At 48.3% G+C, this 27,898-nt stretch overlaps 1 protein-coding gene across 4 annotated transcripts in view; it reads left to right on the plus strand.

The window, feature by feature from the left end:
• unc45b (unc-45 myosin chaperone B) overlaps nt 1-27,898 on the plus strand; it is a 152,415-nt gene that overhangs the window by 13,689 nt on the left and 110,828 nt on the right. The window contains exons 1-4 of one of the 4 annotated variants that reach the window (XM_072517421.1): nt 13,539-13,673; nt 17,287-17,448; nt 19,435-19,471; nt 20,269-20,444. In XM_072517421.1, coding sequence (XP_072373522.1) covers nt 13,554-13,673; nt 17,287-17,448; nt 19,435-19,471; nt 20,269-20,444 — 495 coding nt within the window. In that variant the 5' untranslated portion in view covers nt 13,539-13,553. Of the gene's footprint in view, nt 1-13,538; nt 13,718-14,002; nt 14,141-17,286; nt 17,449-19,434; nt 19,472-20,268; nt 20,445-27,898 lie in introns of those variants that run through there. The other 3 variants (XM_072517423.1, XM_072517422.1, XM_072517424.1) reach the window with 3 other exon arrangements.

The following is a 27,898-nucleotide window of genomic DNA, read 5'->3' on the forward strand; positions in this document are numbered from 1 at the left end:
CGGTAATGCTTTTACAACGCAGTTTGGTACAGAAACCTGAGGTGTCCAGATGATCAGAAAGAGACACCGCCTAATTATTAAGGTGTCCTAATTTATGATGGAGCCTGCCCGCCTTTTTCCTTCTTCTTTTCTTCTCAATACATGGTTTTAACTGATGGTGGCCTGACACCCAATTTCTTGATACAGTCATAGTCACTCTTCTCACAGAAACACAGACGCCATTTACTGACCAATGGCCGTTAAAGGCACACTTATTGGATCTCACATGACTACAAATTCTTTCCGCTCATTTTGGTCACCCAGGTAGGGAGCAACGGCACTGATCCCCACCCTACCTGAGGACCCCAAACACATCCGGTCAATTAAGCTCGGGTAGTGGAGCAACGGCACTGATCACCGCCCTACCCGGGGATTCCACCCATTCTTGCCCTGCCGCGGCCCACACGCACCTCATGTACTCTGGAATGGTTCCCTACACTCTACACTGTCTTTGGCAGGTCTTAGTTTCCCCTTCTCTGCTCTTTTATTGTGGTTTAAAGAATGCCCTTTGCCACGCTCTGTACACTCACCCCCTCTTCCCTTTTCCTTCCACGACCCTTTGGTCGCTCCCCACCTGCCATTTACACATATGACACGCTTGGTTGCCACATTTGCTGCTACATGCGAACTACCTCTGGACCCTGGGATGAAGAAACTTTATAAAACTGGCTGCCCTAAAATTCGGCTAGTGAAGATGAGCCTCAACCACCACTGGTGGCAGTAAAGAAAAGATGGGATGGAGAAATTGTCCGCCCACTCCCCGCATCGACCACAAGCTGCTCTTAAAAATTGGTATTTCTTGTCTCTCAAAACGTTATTTAAAAAAAAAAAAATGAGGGAGTCACACATGGTGACGATCATAATGGGTAATTGGAATAAGGAGAGAGAGAGACAAATAAACGAGATATTAACCAAAGATAATAACAGATACTATGCTTGCACCCCCAGGAATACACGGAAGACGGAAGACAGAAGACAGGGTGAAGCAAGGATTGCTGACATGCGTTTTGACCAACGCTGGACTTCTGCAACTGTGCGCGCAATGGACTATTTTAATGTACACCACACCAGGCCCGAACACTGCCACACAACATGACACCCCTAGCCCGGACACCACACCACACACAAAGACAGACACCGAAACCCACACTTGGTGCGAAAACATTGCCAAATGGAACCCCCTTTCATACACAGTAGAGGCCCTTCTAGTAATTGCAATAATCTGCAGTGTCATTCAGACACTTCGTCTCCGTAAGTGGCGAGCAAAAGCCTCCCGCTCCCCGATATATACAGACCGATCCCCTTTCTTTGGAATTCAACAAAACTGAACAACTGTATTAACTGCTGCTGAGAATTAAAACCATATACCGCTGTAAACGTTACCAGAATTAAGTAGAAATGTAATGCTGCTGCTTTCAAATTTTTGTATTGTACATAAGTTCTTTTTGATATTCGCCAGCAGCATGAGAGTAGATTAGATAGTGTCAGTTAGTAGTCAACTGTACGGATAAGTTAAATGTTTAATAGTGAAATGTTTTATAGTGACCCGTTAGAGATTAATTAATGTATGATGTGTTAATAAATATTAGGTAAATGCCCCAAAACATAGGATAGGATAGAGTAGAACCGTGCCTTGACCAAGGGTGACCGGCCCACTAAGGATGAACAGGGATCAATAGTGTGATCCACCACGCTTCGCGTTCAGGATCAAGAGGACGGGATATAGCCATCTGAGATGGCCACCTGCAAAGGACCATGGGAATTATGGCCAACCCAGGACTCAGACAGATACAGAGCTTCTGTGTATTTGAAACGCAGGTAGCTAGACCTGATCGAAACCCTCGCTCGTTTGCATTCTAACGGCACATTTCCCCAGGACAATAGGACTCCAATCAAGAAACCGATACAGCCACAGACTCATCCCCCATCTCAACTCCACCATCCCCCATCTCAACACCACCATCCCCCATCTCACCTCCACCATTCCCCATCTCACCTCCACCATCCCCCATCTCAACTCCACCATCCCCCATCTCACCTCCACCATCCCCCATCTCAACTCCACCATCCCCCACCTCAACTCCAATATCCCCACCTAACCTCCACCATCCCCCACCTCAACTCCACCATTCCCCATCTCAACTCCACCATCCCCCACCTCAACTCCACCATCCCCCACCTCAACTCCACCATCCCCCATCTCAACTCCACCATCCCCCATCTCAACCCCACCACCCCCACCTCAACTCCACCATCCCCCATCTCAACTCCACCATCCCCCACCTCAACTCCACCATCCCCCACCTCAACTCCACCATCCCCACCTCAACTCCATCATCCCCACCTCAACTCCACCATCCCCACCTCAACTCCACCATCCCCACCTCAACTCCACCATCCACCATCTCAACTCCACCATCCCCTATTTCAACTCCACCATCCCCCACCTCAACTCCACCATCCCCCACCTCAACTCCACCACCCCCATCTCAACTCCACTACCCCCCACCTCAACTCCACCATCCCCCATCTCAACTCCACCATCCCCCATCTCAACCCCACCACCACCACCTCAACTCCACCATCCCCCATCTCAACTCCACCATCCCCCACCTCAACTCCACCATCCCCCACCTCAACTCCACCATCCCCATCTCAACTCCACCACCCCAATCTCAACTCAACCATCACCCACCTCAACTCCACCATCCCCCATCTCAACTCCACCATCCCCCATCTCAATCCCACCATCCCCCACCTCAACTCCACCATCCCCCATCTCAACTCCACCATCCCCCACCTCAACTCCACCATCCCCCATCTCAACTCCACCATCCCCCATCTCAACTCCACCATCCCCCACCTCAACTCCACCACCCCCCATCTCAACTCCACCATCCCCCACCTCAACTCCACCATCCCCCATCTCAACCCCAACCCCCCATCTCACCTCCACCATCCCCCATCTCAACTCCACCATCCCCCACCTCAACTCCACCACCCCCTATCTCAACTCCACCATCCCCCACCTCAACTCCACCATCCCCCATCTCAGCTCCACCATCTCCCACCTCAACTCCACCATCCCCCACCTCAACTCCACCACCCCCTATCTCAACTCCACCACCCCCCACCTCAACTCCACCATCCCCCATCTCAACTCCACCATCTCCCACCTCAACTCCACCATCCCCCATCTCACCTCCACCATCCCCCATCTCAACTCCACCATCCCCCACCTCAACCCCACCACCCCCCACCTCAACTCCACCATCCCCCATCTCAACTCCCCCATCCCCCATCTCAACTCCACCACCCCCATCTCAACTCCACCATTCCCCACCTCAACTCCACCACCCCCCATCTCACCTCCACCATCCCCCATCTCAACTCCACCATCCCCCACCTCAACTCCACCACCCCCTATCTCAACTCCACCATCCCCCATCTCAACTTCATCATCCCCCACCTCAACTCCACCACCCCCATCTCAACTCCACCATTCCCCACCTCAACTCCACCATCCCCCATCTCAACCCCACCCCCCATCTCAACTCCACAACCCCCCATCTCAACTCCATCCCCCACCTCAACTCCACCATCCCCACCTCAACTCCACCACCCCCCACCTCAACTCCACCACCCCCTGTCTCAACTCCACCATCCCCCACCTCACCTCCACCCCCCCCCACCTCAACTCCATCAGCCCCATCTCAACTCCACCATCCCCACCTCAACTCCACCATCCCCCATCTCAACTCCACCGTCCCCATCTCAACTCCACCAATCCCACCTCAACTCCACCATCCCCCATCTCAACTCCACCGTCCCCCATCTCAACTCCACCATCCCCACCTCAACTCCACCATCCCCCACCTCAACTCCACCATCCCCACCTCAACTTCACCATCCCCCACCTCAAATCCACCATCCCCCATCTCAACTCCACCATCCCCCATCTCAACTCCACCATCCCCCACCTCAACTCCAATATCCCCACCTCAACTCCACCATCCCCCACCTCAGCTCCACCATCCCCCACCTCAACTCCACTATCTCCCACCTCAACTCCACCATCCCCATCTCAACTCCACCATCCCCCATCTCAACTCCACCATCCCCCACCTCAACTCCACCATCTCCCACCTCAACTCCACCATCTCCCACCTCAGCTCCACCATCCCCTATCTCAACACCACCATCCCCCACCTCAACTCCACCATCCCCCATCTCAACACCACCATCCCCCACCTCAACTCCACCATCCCCCATCTCAACTCCATCATCCCCACCTCAACTCCACTATCTCCCACCTCAACTCCACCATCCCCCATCTCAACTCCACCATCCCCCCTCAACTCCACCATCCTCCATCTCAACTCCACCATCCCCCACCTCAACTCCACCATCCCCCACCTCAACTCCACCATCCCCCACCTCAACCCCACCACCCCCCACCTCAACTCCACCATCCCCCACCTCAACTCCACCATCCCCCACCTCAACTCCACCATCTCCCACCTCAACTCCACCATCCCCCATCTCAACTTCACCATCTCCCACCTCAACTCCACCATCCCCCATCTCAACTCCACCTTCCCCCACCTCAACTCCACCATCCCCCATCTCAACTTCACCATCCCCCATCTCAACTCCACCATCTCCCACCTCAACTCCACCATCCCCCATCTCAACTCCACCATCCTCCATCTCAACTCCACCATCCCCCATCTCAACTCCATCATCCCCACCTCAACTCCACCATCCCTCACCTCAACTCCACCACGCCCCATCTCAACTCCACCACCCCCCACCTCAACTCCACCATCCCCCACCTCAACTCCACCACCCCCACCTCAACTCCACCATCCCCCACCTCAACTCCACCTTCCCCCATCTCAACTTCACCATCCCTCACCTCAACTCCACCATCCCCCACCTCAACTCCACCATCCCCCATCTCAACTCCATCATCCCCACCTCAACTCCACCATCCCCCACCTCAACTCCACCACCCCCCATCTCAACCCCACCATCCCCCACCTCAACTCCACCATCCCCACCTCAACTCCACCATCCCCCACCTCAACTCCACCAACCCCCATCTCAACTCCACCATCCCCCATCTCAACTCCACCATCCCCCATCTCAACTCCACCATCCCCCATCTCAACTCCACCATCCCCCACCTCAACTCCACCATCCCCCACCTCAACTCCACCACCCCCCACCTCAACTCCACCATCCCCCATCTCAACTCCGTCATCCCTCATCTCAGCTTTGTGGGCAGCACGGTAGCACAGTGGTTAGCATTGTTGCTTCACAGCTCAAGAGTCCCAGTTTGATTCCCGGCTTGTGTCACTGTCTGTGCGGAGTCTGCACGTTCTCCCCGTGTCTGCGTGGGTTTCCTCCGGGTGCTCCGGTTTCCTCCCACAAGTCCCGAAAGACGTGCTTGTTAGGTGAATTGGACATTCTGAAATCTCCCTCTGTGTACCCAAACAGGCGCCGGAGTGTGGGAACTTGGAAATATATCGTCTTTCCTTCACTGTCGCTGGGGCAACATCCTGGAACTCCCTCCCTAACAGCACAGTGGGTGTACCTACACTTCAGTGTCTGCAGCTGTTCAAGAAGGCAGCTCACCACCACTTTCTTAAAGGCGATTAGGGATGGAAAACAAATGCTGGGGTGAACCGCACAATCCAAGAAATTAAATTTTAAAAATCTCCCCTCCCTCTCTGAGGCTTCTGATCGCTCCCCCCTGAAGGCCAAACATCCTCATTCCAATTGCTCACCCATCCGCAAACCCCCCCCCTCCCCCGCCACACATTTCCTTGTGCCGTTACCTGTTGCTGTGACCAGATGCCCTTCTGACTGAAGGACCAACTATCCTCTCTTGTTTTCTCTCTTCCTGCACCTAATGCTGCATAAGGCAGACTCTCATCTGATCCAATAATGAGGTTTTCCCCTGGAACATGTCGGTAGTCTGTTGCCAGAGGTTTATAGCTTGAGTGGCACAACACCGCACCAAGCATGGCTGATCAGAGTCTCTGTTGCCAACTTGTAGGTTGATACTCACCTTTTTGGTTATGTAATGAATGAACCTTCCTTGGCCATCAAGTCCTGAGGTGAGACTCAAACCTGGAGCTTTTCGATTAGAGGGAGAGGCAGTACCCACTGTGGCACAAGACCTCCTACCACTGTCCTCTGTAGGAGATTGAAAATTGCATTGTGGCACTTGAGGTCACCATACACATGTACCAGCAGAGAGAGTCTGATTGGAAGAGATAATAAAAGGATCCATGTTTAACAGCTCGTGCAGTTCCAATTCTAATTGGTTGAATATAGAACTGTTTCTGTCCCAAGAACTTCACATCCTCATCTGCTGGGATTGTGAGTCTGTTGACAATTGCTGCACCTTGCGAAATCTAATGAGATCTCGTGAGACGTCATGGTCTGGATCCCACCCACAATGGCGGGACCCAGACTCGCAGAGTCAAGTGAGTTTGAAAGCTCACTTAACTCTGCCTTCGCCAGATTAAACCAGCTCCCAGGATCTACCGGCCTCGCCGAGGAGACCCCAGCCAGGCGCTGTTCAGCACTGATCCCCAAAAACGCAGGGGCGCAGTCAGAGTGCTAGCCTGGCAGTGCCAAGATGCCCACGTGGCATTTTGCCCTTGCCGGGATCAGGCCTGGGGTTGCTCAAGGACCCTGCAACAGGTGAGCTGGGGCATTGGCGGGGGGGGGGGGGGGGGGTGTTCCGGGGTCGTGTCAGGGGGGGGGGGGGTGAGAGATCGGTGCGCCATCTCTTCCTGCACTGAGGAGCTGCGCTCGTTGTTGCTCTGGGGCGGTTCCCCCGCCTTCAGTTTCTGTCCCAGAACACGGTGTGCCCGATCCACTTTAGATTCCGATTTATTGTCATGTGTACCGAAGTACAGCAAAAGATATTGTCCTGTGTACAGTCCAGCCAGATTGCTCCTTTCATGAAAAACATAGGACATACGATAGATACACAATGTAAATACATAGACACAGACATTGGGTGAAGCATACAGAGTCAGTAAAGAAGATGTGCAGAGAGATCAGGTCAGTCCATAAGAGTGTCATTTAGGAGTCTGGTAACAGCGGGGAAGAAGCATTTTTGAATCTTTAAAAAATTTTTTAGAGTACCCAATTATTTTTTTCCCCAATTTAGGGGCAATTTAGCGTGGCCAATCCACCTAACCTGCACATCTTTGGGTTGTGGGGGTGAGACCCACGCTGACACGGGGAGAATGTGCAAACTCCACACGGGCAGTGGCCCAGTGTTGGGATTCAAACCCGGGTCCTCAGCTCCGCAGTCCCAGTGCTATCCACTGTGCCACCGTGCAGCCCAGCTGTTTTGAATCTGTTACTGCGTGTTCTCAGACTTTTGTATCTCCTGCCTGATTGAAGAAGTTGGAAGAGAAAATAATCCGGGTGGGAGGGGTCTTTGATGATGCTGCCCGCTTTCCCCAGGCAGCGGGGGGTATAGACAGAGTCAATGGGTGGGTTTGTACGATGGACTGGGCTGTGTTCATGACTCTTTGTAGTTACTTATGGTCTTGGGCTGAGCAGTTGCCATACCAGGCTGTGATGCAGCCAGAAAGGATGCTTTCTGTGGTGCATCTGTAAAAGTTGGTAAGCGTCAATGTGGACATGCCGAATTTCCTTAATTTCCTGAGGAAGTATAGCTGCTGTTGTGCTTTCTTGGTTGTCGACGTGGGTGGACCAGCACAGATTGTTGGTGATGTGCACCCCTAGGAATTTGAAGCTGTCAATCATCTCCACCTTGGCCCCGTAGATGCTGACAGAGGTGTGTACAGTACTCTGCTTCCTGAACTCAATGCCCAGCTCTTTAGTTTTGCTGGCATTGAGGGAGAGATTGTTGTTGTTACACTGCTCCTAGGTTCTCTGACTCCTTCTGGGGACCTCTAAAATACCTTCTTATCCGCTAACTTCTCAAACATCTTCATTACCTAGTTGGTGGCACTTGTTCCCTCCGCTCCCTCTGGCCGACCACGATGCGCAGATTCTGCCGCCTGAACCGATTTTCCTGGTCATCAACCCTCGCCCCCGGGGGTGACACTGTGGCGCAGTGGTTAGCGCTACTGCCTCCCGGGGCCGAGGACACGGTTTGATCCCGGCCCCAGGTCACTATCGTGTGGCGTTTGCACATTCTCCCCGTGTCTGCGTGGGTCTCACCCCCACAACCCAAAGATGTACAGGTTAGGTGGATTGGCCGCGCTAAATTGCCCCTTAATTGGAAGAATAAATAAATAAAACCCTCTCCCGCAACATTTCGCACATTTGCCCCAGCATTGTCATCTCTGCCTCCTGCGATACGATTTGGTCACTCTGGTCTGAGATTGTCTTCTCCTCTTCTTTTATCATCACCGCCTGTGCCTCCAGACCCTTCTCCACTAGATCCGAACATCCGCGAACAGGTGCTACTGCACCCTCACGCGCTCTCAGCCAGTCTCCCTGCAATTCCTTACTCCGTTGTCGAAATTAATCTTTAATGAATCTCATGAGCTGCTCCATCTGTGATGTGGCCATCGATGACGAACATACCCCTCCTCCACCTTTCCCAATATTGCTGCCCCACGAGGCTCCTCCGAATCCTGAGCAAAGGCTCTCACCGACTTCTGCCGGGTCTGGTACCCCAGAGTCATCCCACACTGGAGAGGAGTTCTCCCTGATGCTCTGGCTAATATTTATCCCTTAACCAGATTGTCTGGCCATGAAAGCACATTGCTGTTTGCGGGAGCTCGCTGTGTGAAAATTGGTTGCCTTGTCTATTACAACAGTGACGACATTTGAAGAAGTGCCTCTTGGGCTGTAAAGCATTTTGGGATGTTTCTCTGGATGCGAAAGGTGCTATAGAAATGCAAGTTCTTTTTTTTTTTGTCCATTAATTCATTTTACAAAAAGCAAAAATATTGAAGAATTGTGGTCATCAATGTGGTCTCAGCACCTCATCCGAAAGATGGAATCGTTGATGGTACAGCTTCTCTTAGTCCTTGAGGTTATTAGTGCAGCTGGTGAGTGGGAAATTGCAGTAGAGTTACTGCAAAAGATTTTGAAAAATTAAATGTCCATGAAAAACCGACAGATACTGTGGTACACATTGGTACCAACAATATAGGCAGATAAAGAGATGAGGTCCTGTAAGCAGAATTTAGGGAGCTAGGAAATAGATTAAAAAACAGGAACCAGAAGGCAATAATCTCTGGATTACTTCTGGTGCCACGTGCTAGTGAGGATAGAAATCGACGGTTAGTCCAGATTAATGCGTGGCTAGACAAATGGTGCAGGAGGCAGGGCTTTGGATTTCTGGGACATTGGGACCATTTTGGGGAAATGGTGGGAACTGTACAAGGCAGAAGGTTTGCACCCAAATGGAAATGGGACCAGCGTCCTTGCAGGAAGATTTGCTAGTGCTTTTGGGGAGGGTTTAAATTAACTTGGCAGGGACCTGAGATCCTGAGAGAGGGTTCAGCAGGGAGAGATGCACAGCCAAAATAAGAAGAGACAGCAGGTGAGTCAGGAAGGCATAGAATTTCTATATCCGTTAAGTCACAAGGGAGTTTGGCAAGATTGGATGGTATTTATTTTAACGCAAGGAGTCTGACGAACAAGGCAGATGAGTTGAGGGCCCAAATTAAAACAAAGGGGTATGATGCTATTGCTGTCACTGAGACATGGTTGAGAGAGGGGCAGGATTGGCAGATCAATATTCCAGGATAAAGGATCTTCGCGCGATATAGGGAAGGAAGTAAAAGAGGAGGGAGTGTTGCAATATTGACCAGGGAGTCAATTACAGCAGTGAAGGGGGACGACATCTATGAAGGCTCATCAACTGAAGCCACATAGGTAGAACTTAATAAGCAAAAGGGAGCAATCACATTTCTGGACGTGTTCTATAGCCTCCCTAACAGTCGGAGAGAAATAGAAGAGCAGATATGTCAGCAAATTTCAGAGAAGTGTAAACGTAATAGGGTAGTATAGTGGGGGATTTCAACTTTCCCACCATTAACTGGGGTAGTCAGAATGTGAAAGATTTAGAGGGAGTGGAATTCTTAAAATGCATCCAGAATAACATTTTAAGTCAGTGCGCAGAGGTCCGACAATTGGGGTGGGCGGTCCTGGACTTAACTTTAGATAGCAAAGCTGGGCAAGTGGTTAAAGTGTCAATGGGGAGGATTTTGTAGACAGTAATCATAACTCCGTTAGATTCAAAATTGTTATGGAAAAGGACAAGGATGGGCCTGTGATCAAAATTCTAAACAGGGGGAAGGCTGATTTTAATAAGATCAGAAATGATTTGGCCAGAGTGGGCTGGGAGCCAGACTGTGACAGAACACTGGGGCACATTCAAGCAGGAAATAGGGAGAGTGCAGGGCCAATATGTTCCATTCAAGAAAAAGGATGGGACCAACAAATCCAGTGAACCCTGGATAACGAGGGATGTACAGCATTGGATAAGGCAATATCAAAGTCTCAAGACAGCAGAAGCCCTAGAGGAATATAGAATGTGCACGAGGGAACTTAAAAAGAAAATTGGGAGAACAAAAAAGGGGACATGAACGGATACTGGCAGGTAAAATAAAGGAAAATCCTAAGTTTTTTTGCAAGTGCATTAAGGATAAAAGAATAACTAGGGAAAGATTAGGGCCCATTAAGGAGCACAGCGTTAATTTGTGTGTGGAGCCGGGGGTCAGAGGTAGGATTCTAAATGAATACTTTGTGATGGTGTTCACTCGTGAGAGGGACGATGTGGGTATGGAAATCAGGGAGAAGGACTGTGATAAAATTAGAGATTAACATAGACAGAGAGGAAGCTCTGAGTAGTGTGGCAGGCTTAAAAGTAGATAAATCTCCAGGGCCAGATGAAATGTATCCCAGGCTGCTGAGTGAGACAAGGGAGGAAATAGCAGAAGTGCTGGCAATAATTTTCAATTCCTCTCTGGAGAGGTGCTGGCAGACTGGAGGATCGTCAATATGGTTCCATTATTCAAGAAGGGAGGAAGGGATAAACCAGGAAACTACAGACCGGTCAGTCTAACCTCAGTGGTGGGGAAACTATTGGAAGAAATTCTGAGAGACAGAATTAATCTGCATTTGGAGACGGAGGGATTAATCAAGTACAGTCAGCATGGCTTTATTCAGGGAAGGTCGTGTCTAACCAACTTGATTGAGTTTTTTGAGTGACCAGGTGTATAGATGTGGGAAATGCATTTGCCGTAGCCTACTTGGATTTCAGCAAGGCTTTTGATAAGGTCCTACATGAGTGACTGGCAGCAATGCTAAGGGCCCATAGGATCCAAGGAAATTTGGCAAATTGGATCCGGAATTGGCTGAGTGGCAGGAAGCAGAGGCTGATGGTCGAGGGGTGTTTTTCTGACTGGAGCCCAGAGGAGTCCCGCAGGGATCAGTGTTGGGCCCTTGCTGTTTGTGGTTTATATAAATGATTCAGATATAAATGTGGGAGGGTTGATCAGTAAGTTTGCGGATGATATTGAAAATTGGTGTTGTGGTAAATAGCGAGGAGGGTAGCCTTCGATTACAGGAGGATAGAGACGGGCTGGTCAGATGGGCTGACCAGTGGTGAATGGAGTTCAATGCGGATAAGTGTGAGGCGATGCACTTGGGCCGGACAAACAAGGCAAGGGGAATACATGATAAACGGCAGGACCCTGGGAAGCACCGAGGATCAGAGGACCTTGGTGTGCATGTGCACCCGTCCCTTAAGGTAGCAGAGCTGGTGGATACAATGGTTAAAAAGGCATATGGTACACTTGCCTTTATTAGCCGAGGCTTAGAGTTTAAGAGCAGGGAGGATATGCTGGAACTGTATAAAACGTTGGTTAGGCCACAGCTGGAGTATTGTGGCAGTTCTGGAATCCACATTATAGAAGGGGTGTGATAGCCACTGGAAAAGGTGCAGAGGAGATTTACCAGGATGTTGCCCGGGCTGGAGAGTGTTAGTTATGAAGAGAGATTGGATAGACTGGGGTTGTTTTCCTTGGAGCAGAGGAGACTGAGGGGGGACATGATTGAGATGTATAAAATGATGAGGGACATAGAGCAGACAGGAATAAACATTTCCCCTTGGTGGAGCGATCAATGACCAGGGGGTATATATTTAAGGTAAGGGGCAGGAGGTTTAGAGGGAATGTGAAGAAAAACCTTTTCACCCAGAGGGTGGTGGGAGTCTGGAACTCACTGCCTGAATGGGTGGTGGAGGCAGAGACCCTCACAACATTTAAGAAGTATTTAGATGTGCACTTGCGATGCCAGGGCAGCCAAGGCTATGGGCCAAGTGCTGGAAAATGGGATTAAAATAGTTAGGTGATTGTTCTTGACCGGTGCAGATGCGGTGGGCCAATGGGCCTTTTCTCTGCTGTAGACTCTGTGACTCTAACTAACAAGGAAACAACTACCGACGGGGCATAAAAAAGATATGGAGGGAAATCTCGCTTTGCTTTTTCAAGGATTCACTTACCAAATAGGGGCCATAGTGGCGTTATTGTGATGTCAGTAGACTAATCTTTCAGATGAATGCCCTGGGGGACAGGGGTTCAAATCCCACCACGGCAGCTGGTGGAATTTAAATTCAATTAATAAATCTGGAATTGAAAACTAGTCTCAATAATTATGACTATGAAGCTATCATCGATGGTCATAAAAAGCTCTCTGCTTCACTAACGTCCTTTAGGGAAGGAAATCTGTCACCTTACTTGGTCTTTGGCCTACATGTGACTCCAGACCCACAGCAATGTGTGTTGACTCTTAACCCCCCATGAAATGGCCGAGCAAGCCACTCAATTCGAGGGTAATCAGGAATGGGCAACAAAGATTGGCCGAGCCAGTGATACCCACATCCAGTTTGATCGGCAGACAAAACCGCTACCCACGTTAGTCGATTATCAATGCTAATTGCACGCAAGAGTTGCTGGCCCTTTAAACCCGTCACCCCCCTTCAACAGCAACAACTTGTGTTCTTATTGAGCCCTCAGCTCTTTACAAGTTGAGTTGCACACCCTGCGGAACATTAAGTAGAATCTAGAGGTGCTGCTGGAATCAAACCTAACAAAGGATGTTAGTGAATGTATTTCTTTAAAAGCAAATCACCTTTCTGGAAGTTACCAGAACTCTCTGGATTGAGCAGCTGCTGACAGTTGTCTCTGTGTCAGTCAGAGCACTTGTACCCAACCCTCAGCTGTCTCTCCTGTTCCTAAAATAGAAATGGACGTGCTAACTTCATTAAGAAGGGGGTCTGGCAAACGTTACACATAAACTATCCTGAGACAATTAAATCCAGACGGCCTTGTGGTTAGCATCATATGGTATTATTATTTTCAGATTGTATCAATTAGTTTCGGCCACTGACAATGGCAAAGAAGTTGTTGAAATAGTAGCTCTTTGTGGGCACGAGAGTCCCCACTCATGCCTTTATCATTACTCTGGCCCTGGTCCATTTTGGTGAGATATATATGGACGGAACAGGTCAGATTAGAAGTGTGACGCAGCACACAATATCCCGATCAAGTTGGTGCTTCCCCTTCAGCAAGCCCACTGCAAGACGTAAGCAACCGCTTGGAACCGCGCCTGAGGTATTTCGTGCTCCCTTCAATCAGCGACACCTGAAAAAGTACAGGTAAAAAAGGTGGAATCCTGAAATTAAAACAAATACAAAGCAGGGCAACTGGGGCATCGACTGAAAGGCTCTTGTTTAGCGTGTAGATCCTTTCACAGTCCTGGGTGCAGGATCACCGCCTGAATCATCATTAACTGCTTTCTACTCTTTGTGCGATCTAATGGCCTTGGCTTGGACTTGTCAAATTCTTTTCTATTTTAAATTGCGGAAGTACGTTGAAGGTTTGATTTCGGGCAACCGAACTAACACTTAAATATCTGCTTGGGCAACTGTTAGTGAGGCACACTCTCAGCAAATGCTGCCCAAATATGGTAGGTTACGAGGTACTGACGTTTGGTAAGATATCATCAGCCATGTGCCATTGTGAATTTTACAAGTGAGGCCTTGCTTTGGTGCGTTTCACTGTGGTCCAGCTCCAAAATGGTAAGCCGGATTGTGGTAGTAATTCTTCAAACTGTTCCAGTTTGCTGGAATCTGTTGTGTTTATACCGGCAGTAAAGTTAGTTCCTCCTGTTTCCGTGAACTTGTTTGGTTCTGACCCAGACTGTGATTAGAATTAAAAGGACTCGTGACAACATTCCTGCCTGCAGTGGGCAAGCTCAGCTTTCCGACCTTCAATGGTGAGAGTTTGAGAAATGTTTTTGCTTCGTTTTCTGATGAAAGTCTTGCCGAAAAATAACTTTAAAAGGATCTGACCTGGGGAGAATATTTGGGGTAATCTCGCAGCAATATTATCATGTATTTAATCTAACAAAACAACTTACTGCCAACAAAACCAAGCAAACTGTGTGTGTGTGTGTGTGTGTGTGTGTGTGTGTGTCAAATTTAGCTTTGCAAGAAGCAAAGTTAAAGTTCACATCCTGGTAATAAAGTTAAAAAGCAGGGCAGCACGGTGGCACAGCGGTTAGCACTGCTGCCTCACAGCGCCGAGGTCCCAGGTTTCGATCCCGGCTCTGGGTCACTGTCTGGGAGTTTGCACATTCTCCCCATGTCTGCGTGGGTTTCGCCCCACAACCCATAGATGTGCAGAGTAGGTGGATTGGCCGCGCTAAATTGCACCTTAATTGGGAACAAAAATGAATTGGGTCCTCTAAATTTAAAAAAAAAAAATAAATAAAGTTAAAAAGCAGTTCAAAGCTCATTGGAAACGATGAGCTTTGATTAATCCAGGTTAGGTTTCTGTTGACTTGAATGGAATCAAAGCATCCGCCATTGAAGGGTTGGCAATCGGAATCAATCAGACCTACAATGTTGCCAATGTAATTCTTGAGTTTTGCTGATGCTGTGAGTTTAAAGCCATAAAGCCACATGATATAAAGTCCTTGGATGAATCCATTGCTAGATACGACTTGCAGCCTTTTCCGGGAGAACAGATTATTTGAAGAAGGAACTTTGGGCTTGTGGCAAGGAATTAAATCGGCCGTTTGTGCGTCATCGATTCCACGAGATGGCGATTTCCTTATTTTGAGGAGTTCAGCTTTGCAGACCAAAGTGAATAAGAACCTGTAGCAGATTGGCAGGGGAATGTTTCAATGTGATTATTCGGGGAGCTTCACAAAGGTATTTCTCTACTTCGAAAGCATCTCTCCGGGCTTTTGATACCAGGGCCACATTGTTCCACAATTGAATAAGAAATGTGATGGGCTTGTTTTTGACCTGGTAATTTTAAAACATGAGGGCCTGGATTCTCCGATCCTATGGCTACGTCCGCAGGATCCATCTGGTTTTACGACCAGAAAGTCGTCGGCGCCCCCGCATCGATGCTCCGCCCGGTGGAGGGCTAGCAGCTGCGAAGCGTAAATGTTTTACTTGCGGATACGGCCAGAGAACGGCCGGATCTGTGGCCGCGCATGCGCACGGCAGCGGCCTGCAACAGCCGCGCCGTGCAACATGGCACCGGCCGCACGTGGACCCGGCCTGCCAAAAACTGCCCCCCTGTAACCCCCCTTGCCATCTCCAGTCCCCCCAGCCTCCGCCAAAGCCCCCCCCCCCCCCCGCCAGCAGTACGGCTCCCCCACGACTGTGGCGCCGCTGGACACAGTCCGCAGCCACCAAGCGAGCTCCCCCCACGGTGTGAGCACACGTGCCCCACGTCGTCGGGGACTCGGCCCATTGGGTGCGGAGCATTGGGGGGAAGGCCTCATGTGACGTCCTGAGGCCGTCCCGATGGTGTGCGGCGTACTCCTCGTGCACGACGTTTCTGAGGGAGCGGAGCATTGGTAAAACGGCGGCGGCCCCGATTCCAACATAAATGGGGATTCTCCGGCCGATCGCTGACGCGCTTTCGTCGTCAGCGATCATAGAATCCAGCCCGAGGTTCTTGAGAACGTGGTTTTGTGAATAGGAATGCATTAGCACCAGCCTACAGGTGAGCCAGAGCTATCATGGCTCAGTGGTTTGCGTTTCCAGCCCTGGGTGGATGGCTGTGGGTTCAGGTCCCACTCCAGACACTTGCTCATAAAATCCGTGCAGTCACTTCCAGTGCAGTGCACGGGAGATACAGATTCAATTGTAACTGTCAAAGGGGAAATTGGATGATTATTTGAAGGGAAAAATATTCGCAGGAATTTGGGGAAAGAGCGAAACACTAATTAGAAGATTATTACAAAGAGCTGACACGGGGAAAATAGCTTTCCCCTGTGCTGTGTCTTTCTATGATTTATGAATGAGACTGAATGTACCCAGTAATTATCACCCACATTGTTCAAAGAATCGATTAGCTTAAGGCATAAAAGGAAAATTTGCATTCTCTGTCTTGGGATTTGGGGAGTGGAAGTTTGTGCGGAATTGGAATGTTTTAATCCTTAGACCAGTGTTTTTTCCAGGGACCCATTTTTACCAACCGGCCAACTTTCGGGACCCAACCCAGCCGACCTTCGTGACCCACGCCGGCCGACCTTCGCGACCCAACCCTGCCGACCTGCGCGACCCAACCCGGCCGACCTTCGCGGTCCACGCCGGCCGACCTGCGCGGCCCACCATTTTCTCTTACCTTGTTTGTTGCTGACAAAAATGGAGGAAATGGTTTGGGGCCCTTTTGGCCCCAATGGTCCCTTCGGTTCCTTTGGCCCCCCCCGAACTTGAAAAGAAAAGGCTGCGACCGTATAAAAACAAATGCGGCCGCACTGCGCATGCATGCCCGATCATCGGTGCGCATGCTCATAGTTTTGCGCATACACATCGATGATCAGGCACGCATGCGCAGTGCGGGCAAATTTTTCTAATCCGTTCCTGGCCATTTTACCCGCAGCTGGCATTATTAAAAGCCGGCTACTGCGGCTGTTGCGCACGGATTTGCGCGATCGGGAGCGCCGCGACGGATGGCTCCACGACCCTCCCGACACCCGCCCGTGACCCACCCATGGGTCGCGCCCCTGAGTTTGACTGTGCTTGCCTTATACCAAGATAATCTCCCCTTGCGTCTACACTGTTCCATGCATCACATGTTGAAGAACAAAACAAGATTGAACAATTGAGTGGTCGCCCTTGGACTTTCTTTCAGTTTTGCTCTCTCACACAGCAGTTAGCTATCTCTTCCTGTAACCTTTCTGCTTCACAATTGCTTCCAGATGGAAGACCCACTTCAGTTAAAGGAGAACGGCAATGAATGCTTTCAGAGGAAGGACTACGACAAAGCGATTGACTGCTACACAAAAGCTATTCAACTGGCCAAGGACAAGAAAGTCCTAGCTGTGCTTTACAAAAACCGAGCGGCATGCCATTTGAAAAAGGTAAAGACCCCGCCTCAAATTTTCCAAATGACGACAGGCATTACTGGCAAATGCTCATTCATTCTGCGTTTTGGTTTCTTCAACGTAATGGAAGTGACATTTACCCATTGACATTAACAATTGGGCAGCACGGTAGCACAAGTGATTAGCACTGTGGCTTCACAGCGCCAGGGTCCCAGGTTCGATTCCCCGCTGGGTCACTGTCTGTGCGGAGTTTGCACGTTCTCCCCGTGTCCGCGTGGGTTTCCTCCGGGTGCTCCGGTTTCCTCCCACAGTCCAAAGACGTGCAGGTTAGGTGGATTGGCCATGCTAAATTACCCGTAGTGTCCATAAGGGTTGGGAGGGGTTATTGGGTTGCGGGGATAAGGTGGAAGTGAGGGATTAATGTGGGTCGGTGCAGACTCGATGGGCCGAATGGCCTCCTTCTGCACTGTATGTTCTATGTAATTAGGAGTAATTGACGCTCGTGTGGGTGGTCAAACTCACTTGAGAGTGAGATGGCTGAATGTGGGATCAAATTGAAGGTCACATATATCACCTGAACTTTAGTTTCCTGGAGGAGTACAGGATCTGGAGAATGTGTGGGCAGAATCCTCTCTGTCCACTATGTGGGAATAAATCATAAAATGGTCCTTATGTACCTGTTAACTGTTTCACTATGAGGGGCAAACAGTAATTATTCCCAAGTAAACTCACTCTTCATTACACATAATTAATTATACATGTAATATAAATTAATTACTTTCCATTGATCAATGTCAAATTGTCATTCAATAAATCTTCAAGGATTATCTCCGATATCTTAACATTTTGTTGATGGATGCTGTAATGCTTTAACTAAAATGACAACCGTGGCTGACAATGTCCCAGAGCCCCCCAAAAATGGTCTTTATGCTTCGGGGAAAGGCTGGGTTTGGCCTCCTTACAACAGAAAAGGTTAAGAGGAGATTTGACAGGTGTTCAAAATCGTGAGGAGCTTCGATTGAGTAGATAAGGAGTGTTCTGGACCAGGGCTTCGAAACGCCAAAGTATATTATGAAGTCCACCTGACCTATAACCTTAATGTTGAATTTAGCTAGGATAAGGACAAGAGCCTTCCCTTCAGGTCTGATTCATCAGTCTTCCTAGACACTTTACTCAAAACAAGTTTTATTTTAAGAACTTAGTTAACATATATATATATCAACACACATCAAGAATTCTTTTATCAATTACAAACATAAAGACACCACACGGCTACAATAACTTATGTATAACACTTAATGAATTCCCACTTAACTGTTCCAATTCAAAAACAAAATCTACTAAACCAAAAACTCCTCTTCAGAGGCGTGGCCCAGCACTCTGCATTCTTACTTGAATAAGACTGCCTTTCCCTGAGATTCAGATCCGGTCTCACCAGTCGGTTTAAACCCTTCCGGAAAGCAAACTATATCTTTTAAGTTAACAAAGCAGGTAGCTATAAGCAATTTTTAAAAATTTAACTGGAACAACACTTTGAAATGAAACCATAGAAAGACAGGAAAACACACTTCTTTCTCCCTCTGAGTCCACAGCAATCAAACTGAAAATGAAACTAATAAGAAAACGCACAGCCACAGCTCAGCTCCACCCATAAAATGAAGCCATGTGATCAGACAAAACCTTTCTGAAGGGACACTCCCATGACAGGAGAAGCTGGCCGGAATGCTCCAGTCGTTTCGACAGTGCAGCCCCACCAACGGATTTCCCAGTGGCATGGCTTCGACGGGAAATTCCATTGACGAGCGACGGGACGATAGAACCCCGCCGCCAGCGAACGGCGTGCCGCCGAGAAACCCGAGGCTGGGCGAACGGAGGATCTCGCCCCCTGTTTCTACTGAAACGAGGGTCATTCACTGTTCACCATTTATCCGGCCTGTTTTTGTATTACAGTGAATTGAATGGCTCAGTAATATAGTAAAAATCTGGTCGTAATAAAACCTCATTCTTTCTTCTCCCCTAAAGGAAGATTACACACCAGCTGCGTCAGATGCCTCAAGAGGTAAAGTTGACTTTCTGTTTTTCAATCCACCAAAGCCTTGATCAGGAAATCCTCATCCTTGTTTGATATCTCTCCTTGACTCGTTCCCCAACCCATCTCTGTAAACTCCTCCAGCCCCGTACTCCTGCGAGATCTCTGTCCTCCGCCAATGTTGACCTTTTGTGCATTCCTGATTTCCATCACTTCACTATTGGCGGCTGCAACCCTCAGATGGGCCCCACGCCAAGAATTCTCCCCCTAACCCTCTCTGGCTCTGTACCGTTATTTTTATCTTTAAGAAGCCCCTCAAAGCCTATCTCTTTGACCAAGGTTTTGGTCACCTGGCTTTGTATCTCCTTATGTGGCACAGTGTCAAACTCATAGAATCATAGAGTTCCTACGGAGCAGAAGGAGGCCATTCGGCCCATCAAGTCTGCACCGACCCTCTGAAAGAGCACCCCATTCCTCCACCCTATCCCCGTAACCCCACCTAGGGACAATTTAGCCCGGCCAATCCAACTAACCCGTACATCTTTGGACTGTGGGAGGAAACCGGAGCACCCGGACGAAACCCACGCAGACACTGTGAGAATGTGCAAACTCCACACAGACAGTCACCCGAGGTCGGAATCAAACCTGGGACCCTGGAGCTGTGAGGCAGCAGTGCTAACCACCGTGCCACCCCTACTGTGAAATGGGATGGAATGTTTCACTATGTTAAAGGCACTATATAAATACAATTTGTTCTTGTGCTGCAAAGATAGGTGACGAACAAAGACATTTATGTAAAAATAAAAATGCATTGCTCCTTTTGTTAGCTATTGATATAGATGCATCGGACATCAAAGCTCTCTACAGGCGTAGTCAGGCACTGGAGAAACTGGGGAAGCTGGATCAAGCTTTTAAAGATGTTGAGAGATGTGCAACAGTGGAGCCCAACAACAAAACCTTCCAAGAAACCTTGCGGCGTCTGAATGCTGACATTCAGGACAAGGTGAGAGATGCATAGTTCATTGCTTTTTTTTTTACAGTGTATACCTTCAGTGCTGCATCTTGAAACATGAGCATGAGATAATAATTCAAGATGATGTTTCATGTAGAGGGACAGCAATCTTTTTTCAGCCTACTCTGTTTTATTGAATTGCTCTGCAGATGTCAGCCTCCAGAGACAGCCTCATGGCATAGTCACACAAGTACAGAAAGCCAGATGTGTCAATCAGACTGGTTCCATTTCAAAACCCGAACACATCCCTCACATATTGAACTAAAAATACACACATCCCCTTTTGCCTAGTGAACACATTTGCACGCACTGTCCAATGTGATGGTGCATTACCCACTGTACACCCACTGTTCTCATGCATGAACAACTGTTTGTCTACTAGTCGGCCTTTGCACATGCATTGCACACATAGGGCGGGATTCTCCGGCCCAGAGAATCCCCCCCGAGGTCAATGGACTACTTCATTGTCCATGGCTTGCCCATTGTATTATTGCGGCGGGTGAGGCGGAAGAATCCAGCCCATAGTCTTTAACCATTCTCATTTCTCAATGTTTGCATGTTGATAGTGGCCGTTTGTCTGGATGATGTTCCTTGTCCAGAGAGTGTCATTCACTTGGCCCTTGTTACCTCAGTGTCTGTTGTTGTTCCATTGCGTTGTTTGGTACTCGTGGACCCCTGGGATTGATGGCAGTCCTGTAATCAGCAGAGTTGATGGTATTCCTACTCTCCCACTGGCTGATCGCTGTGAAGGAACAGCTTGGCTAGTTTTTGGGATGTGCCTACGGTTGCACCGATACGTTTAGTCATTCACTTCCACAGCGGGTGACAATTTCTCTCTGCCTGTACCAAGTTTATATACGGGCTGACTCCTGCTGAAAGCATTGAAGGTTTGCTACCCTGACTGGCTTTACAATGCTCAGCTCTTGGAGTGATTTGACAGTCTGGTCAAAATGAAAATTTGGCGAGCTGCCATATTGTCAGGAAAAAAAGATGGTTTAAAGTAAACTATGTTTGTGATTTGGGTATTTGAAATAAGGTGTAGATTTAAATGAGCTTAATTTAGTGTGTCAGTGTAAGAAAGGGTAGATTCATGTTAAACAAAGGCGCTTGCATGTATGGGGATTTTGATGTAATTACAATCTGTGCCATCACTGTGCGCAAGAGAGTTTACGGGCAGTACGGTGACGCAGTGGTTAGCATTGCTGCCTCACGGCGCTGAGGGCACAGATTCGATCCCGGCTCTGGGTCACTGTCCGTGTGGAGTTTGCACATTCTCCCCATGTTTGCGTGGGTTTCGCCCCCACAACCCAAAGATGTGCAGGGTAGGTGGATTGGCCACGTTAAATTGCCCCTTAATTGGAAAAAAGAAATTGGATACTCTAAACGTATTTTTAAAAATCGAGTTTACAACGTGAAAAGCGAACACGTGTGAAGAAAACCTGAGCTGTTGCTTAGCAACCAGGGACCATCTTTTATGCTAGAACAACCTTTTGAGTTTAGTTTTTTACCGGACCCAAGGCAGTTAGAGCTTTGCAGCCAGAGAGGAAACAGCTCTCACAGGTCCGCCAGAGACAGCAGCAGGACAATGGAGTAATGGGAAGAGAGCAAGTCCCAGGAACTATCGTTCTAGAAACTAGGGATTGAAAAGAGAAGTTCCCGGAAAACAGAAGTCAAAGAGAAAATAAGAACTGGAATTTGAACAATGTACTGTTCATTGGAATTCAAGTAAAGTGCAGAGAAAATGCTTGGAGTTAAAGAGAGAGCTGCAAGAAAACGATTAAAGTGAGGAACTAGGCATCAGAGGTATATCCAAAGTTTGTTAACATTTTATTAAAGCCTGTGAGGTGGAAGTGTCCAATTGGCAAGGCTTGGTACCTGAGAGTTGTGTGCATGCTTGAATATATGTGATAATTCAAGGCAGAGCAGTACTGACAGGAGAGTTGGAAATCCTGAAAATAGATCTTTGTTGAAAACAGCTGAGAGTAAGTATTATTTGGAAGAAGATACTTTTCAAGAGTGAAGTTTGAAAACATTTCTGTGATAAATATCTGGGGAGATTTGAGGAGAAATCGACAGACGTTCGATTTGGTGGCATCTGCCACTTGGTTTCAGAGTGGGGTGTGTCTGACCACAGTTAGCCAGATGGTTTACAGGGACTGTGTATTTGTTGTGAGCATCATAGCATAAGATATATTTTGTAACCTGTATTATCCTGAAAATCTGCGTACATCTGTGAACATAAGTGGGAGTGAAGGAGTAGGTTTAAGGTGAGAGGGGCAAGGTTTAGAGTAGATGTACGAGGCAAGTTTTTTACGCAGAGGGTAGTGGGTGCCTGGAACTCACTACTGGAGGAGGTAGTGGAAGCAGGGACGATAGGGACATTTAAGGGGCATCTTGACAAATATATGAATAGGATGGGAATAGAAGGTTACGGACCCAGGAAGTGTAGAAGATTGTAGTTTAGTCGGGCAGTATGGTCGGCATGGGCTTGGAGGGCCGAAGGGCCTGTTCCTGTGCTGTACATTTCTTTGTTCTTTGTTCTTTGTAGACAAACTTTCCTTTTGGTTAAATTTGTTTTTCTGTTGTTAAAAGCTAATTGGCAGTCCTGTGGCTCTTGTCGATCTACATTTTCTAAAAAAAGTAAAAGTTACCTTCCCGTCCAATAGTGACATCAACTGAGATTGTAACAATATTTTGAATCATGCCTGTTGCTACTTTTGGTTTCAGTAGTGTTTTTACTATTGGAAGAGGAGTTTGCATTCCGTGTGATACTAGTCTCTGGACAGGACTACTTTCCATGCCTTCTGATGGTGTATTTTGCCACTCAAGGATTGCCTTGTGTATGTCAGTGGTAGACTTGTTTGGTTTCTTGGAGAGTCCTTTGTCGATTTTCTTACTGCCACCTCAGGCTTTTAATTTGACTGGGGTAGTGCGGAGATGGTGTGTAGTGCTGAATTTCCCAATTGTTTGTGAATCAGCTGAATTCTTCACTCGTAAACTGAGGGCCATTGCTACACATCACGATGTCTGGAATGCTGTACCGACTGAAGTATGCTTTCAAGCATCCTGCTATTTCTCTCATTGTCGTTTAGGATAGCTGGTCTAACTCCAAGTAGTCAGACTATTAGTGTACCATGACAAGATAATCAGATCCAGCCAAAGTGAAATGGGCTATTCCCAACTTCAATCATGATCTGTCTGAGATGTTTGGCCTCATCAACTGCTCTCCAGCTTGTTGGCTTTGGTACTCATCACAAACTCCACATTGGCAAATGTGGCCTTTAATTTTATTGCTCATGTTTGACCAATAGAGCACTTCTCTTGCCTTTCTCAGACTCGGTTCAATTCTTGATGATTTGCTTCAGCATCTCTCCTCTCCTCTCATCTCTCTATTTCCTGTGTACATTTTTCAAAATTTGTTCATGGGACGTGGGCGACGCAGACCGTGCCAGCATTTACTGACCATCCCTAATTGCCCTTGAGGGAGCAGTTCAGAGTCAACTGCGTTGCTGTGGGTCTGGAGTCACATGTAGGCCAGGCTGGGTAAGGGTGGCAGATTTCCTTCCCAAAAGGACACTAGTGAACCAGATGGGTTTTTGCGACAATCGACAATGGTTTCATGGTCATCATTAGACTTTTAATTCCACATATTTTTGTTATTGAATTCAAATTTCACCACCTGCGGTGGCAGAGTTCAAACCCAGGTCCCCGTTACCCTGGGTCTCTAGTTTACCAGTCCAGTGACTATGTCACTATGCCACCATCTCCCAAATGCCATCATAGTGCCACCCTAGGCCAGTGTTTTTCAAACTTTTTTTCCCGGGACCCATTTTTACCAACCGGCCGACCTTCGCGACCCACGCCAGCCGACCTTCGCGACCCACGCCAGCCGACCTTCGCGACCCACGCCGGCCGACCTTCGCGACCCACGCCGGCCGAACTTCGGGACCCACGCCGGCCGACCTTCGCGACCCACGCCGGCCGACCTTCGCGACCCACCGTTTTATCTTACCTGGTTCGCTGCTGACAAAATGGAGGAGTCGCAATCGCGCCCAAAGCACGTGATGTTGACATTTGTGGGGCGTGACCTGCTCTCAACCTCCCTTCAGGCAGGAACATTACATAGAATTTAAAAAAAAAATCTTCTGCATCTCCGATTGGGCAAATTCGCGGGCAACAGCAGCAGCAGCCGGCTTGCGACAATGCCGGCTGCAAGCGGCCTTCAAAAAGGCCGCGACCATATTAAAAAAATGCGCCCGCACTGCGCATGCAGTTTGCACATGAGCACCGATGAGCGGACATGCATGCACAGTGCAGCCGGCCTATTGCCCGCGAATTTGTGCAATCGGGAGCGCCGCGACGGACGGCACCGCGACCCTCCCGACACCCGCCCGTGACCCACCCGCGGGTCGCGACCCCGACTTTGAAAATGCCTGCCTTAAACTATCAATTCATCTTGGTATGCTCAATGACCTCTTGTGACCACAGCTGTGACCTTGATGATCCCAGGCCATCCTAACATCACTATTTCCCATATCTCCTGGAGAGTTGCATCTTGTTGGGTAGTTTGCTTGATTCGAGCAAGGCGCTTGTCTGTCAGATTCAATGGCTGGAACTTACTAGCCATTCTCTACCCTGTCCATTGCCTCTGCGAGGTTGATGACTTTGAGATCAGGTTGAGCGGCTGCTTCATATTGAACCTGGAAGATGCTGCATTCTGTCCTAAACCCCCCAATGTTTTCCAGATAGAACGCTGCTCTCGACACCATGTCTGCAATGCCCATCTCTTTCCCTTCCTTTTATGTCGTGTCCAGTTGATCTCATTGTAAAAAAAGTAACATCCCCTGCGGTTGCTTTGGAGTGGATGGTGGCGGTTTGTGAAAAATGCCTTGAAGGTGCGTGTAGTTGGACTCCGTGGTTACTGTGTCTCTCCCAAACACTTGACTTCAGCCATCCTCACTCGCAATTTTTTCTTGTCCTGGTTCATATTCATCTGGCGAGCTGTCTCCAGCAGTCGTATTAAATTCTGATCATGGTCAGCTATGGCATCTTACATCGTGTCTCCACATCCGTAAACAAGTGGATCGTCCACCATGGCTTCCACTCCAGGAAGATTCTTGTCTGTCTCATAATGTCGGAGTTGAGAATCTCCTGGAGTTGTGCAAACGCTAAACAAAGTGCACAAAGTACGGAGTCTTACAACACCAGGTTAAAGTCCAACAGGTTTGTTTCGATGTCACTAGCTTTCGGAGCGCTGCTCCTTCCTCAGGTGAATGAAGAGGTCTGTTCCAGAAACACATAAAAAGACAAATTCAAAGATGCCAAACAATGCTAGGAATGCGACCATTAGCAGGTGATTAAATCTTTACAGATCCAGAGATGGGGTGACCCCAGGTTAAAGAGGTGTGAATTGTCTCCAGCCAGGACAGTTGGTAGGATTTCGCAGGCCAGATGGTGGGGGATGAATGTAATGGGACATGAATCCCAGGTCCCGGTTGAGGCCGCACTCATGTGTGCGGAACTTGACTATAAGTTTCTGCTCGGCGATTCCGCGACAACGCAGAATCGCCGAGCAGAAACTTATAGCCAAGTTCCGCACACATGAGTGCGGCCTCAACCGGGACCTGGGATTCATGTCGCATTACATTCATCCCCCACCATCTGGCCTGCGAAATCCTACCAACTGTCCTGGCTTGATGCAATTCACACCTCTTTAACCTGGGGTCACCCCATCTCTGGATCTGTAAAGATTTAATCACCTGCTAATGCTCGCATTCCAAGCATTGTCTGGCATCTTTGAATTTGTCTATATATGTGTTTCTGGAACATACCTCTTCATTCACCTGAGGAAGGAGCAGCGCTCCGAAAGCTAGTGACATCAAAACAAACCTGTTGGACTTTAACCTGGTGTTGTAGGACTTCGTACTGTGCTCACCCCAGTCCAGCGCCAGCATCTCCACATCAAAGTGCACAAACATCTGGATCTCCCGAATGACATCCTGAAGATCACTAGACAACCGCTGCTTTCGTTCAGCTTCACTTGACAGTAACCATCCTTCACATCTCGGGTAGTACATACCTATGCTGTGGCAAATTGTGGCAATATTCCTTTGATGGTTGGCATGGGGGTAGTGAGATCTCTTCCGGGTCTGACTTACATTCTTTGTGTCTAAGCATACCCTCAGCTTTCCAACTTGTTTCACTGCTACTAATCAATTGTGCCATAAATGAAAATTTTCACTAAATACATGTTTTTTAAAAAAGATGCTGCTCTAGAATCGTGCTCACCAGGCACGCAAGGACCCAAACCACCAATGACTAGTGACATAGTGTTTCCTAGGTGAATAATCATACCCATTAGTCAGTGATCAGAGAAGGAGAAGGGTTGAGAGAGAGAGAGGTGGAAGGCTGCACATCTGGAACATTAAAACACCAACTCACACCATTTAGAATCAATTCCGTGTGTGTATATTGATGCTGTAATCCCATTCCCGTGTGTGTATATTGATGCAGGAATCCCATTCCCGTGTGTGTATATTGATACTGTAATCCCATTCCCCTGTGTGTATATTGATGCTGTAATCTCATTCCCGTGTGTGTATATTGATGCTGTAATCCCATTCCCGTGTGTGTATATTGATGTTGTAATCCTATTCCCGTGTGTTTATATTGATGTTGTAATCCCATTCCCGTGTGTGTATATTGATGCTGTAATCCCATCCCCGTGTGTGTATATTGATGCTGTAATCCCATTCCCGTGTGTGTATATTGATGCTGTAATCCCATTTCCGTGTGTGTATATTGATGCAGGAATCCCATTCCCGTGTGCGTATATTGATACTGTAATCCCATTCCCCTGTGTGTATATTGATGCTGTAATCCCATTCCCGTGTGTGTATATTGATGTTGTAATCCCATTCCCGTGTGTGTATATTGATGTTGTAATCCCATTCCCGTGTGTGTATATTGATGTTGTAATCCCATTCCCGTGTGTGTATATTGATACTGTAATCCCATTCCCGTGTGTGTATATTGATGCAGTAATCCCATGTGTAATCCCATTCCCGTGTGTGTATGTTGATGCTGTAATCCAATTCCCGTGTGAGTATATTGATACTGTAATCCCATTCCCGTGTGTGTATATTGATGCTGTAATCCCATTCCCGTGTGAGTATATTGATACTGTAATCCCATTCCCGTGTGTGTATATTGATGCTGTAATCCCATTCCCGTGTGTGTATATTGATGCTGTAATCCCATTCCTGTGTGTGTAAATTGATGCTGTAATCCCATTCCCGTGTGTGTATGTTGATGTTGTAATTCCATTCCCATGTGTGTATATTGTTTCAGGAATCCCATTCCCGTGTGTGTATATTGATGCTGTAATCCCATTCCCGTGTGTGTATATTGATGCAGGAATCCCATTCCCGTGTGTATATTGATGC

The sequence above is a fragment of the Scyliorhinus torazame genome, chromosome 9 (genome assembly GCF_047496885.1).
Source record: "Scyliorhinus torazame isolate Kashiwa2021f chromosome 9, sScyTor2.1, whole genome shotgun sequence".
Lineage (NCBI taxonomy): Eukaryota > Metazoa > Chordata > Chondrichthyes > Carcharhiniformes > Scyliorhinidae > Scyliorhinus > Scyliorhinus torazame.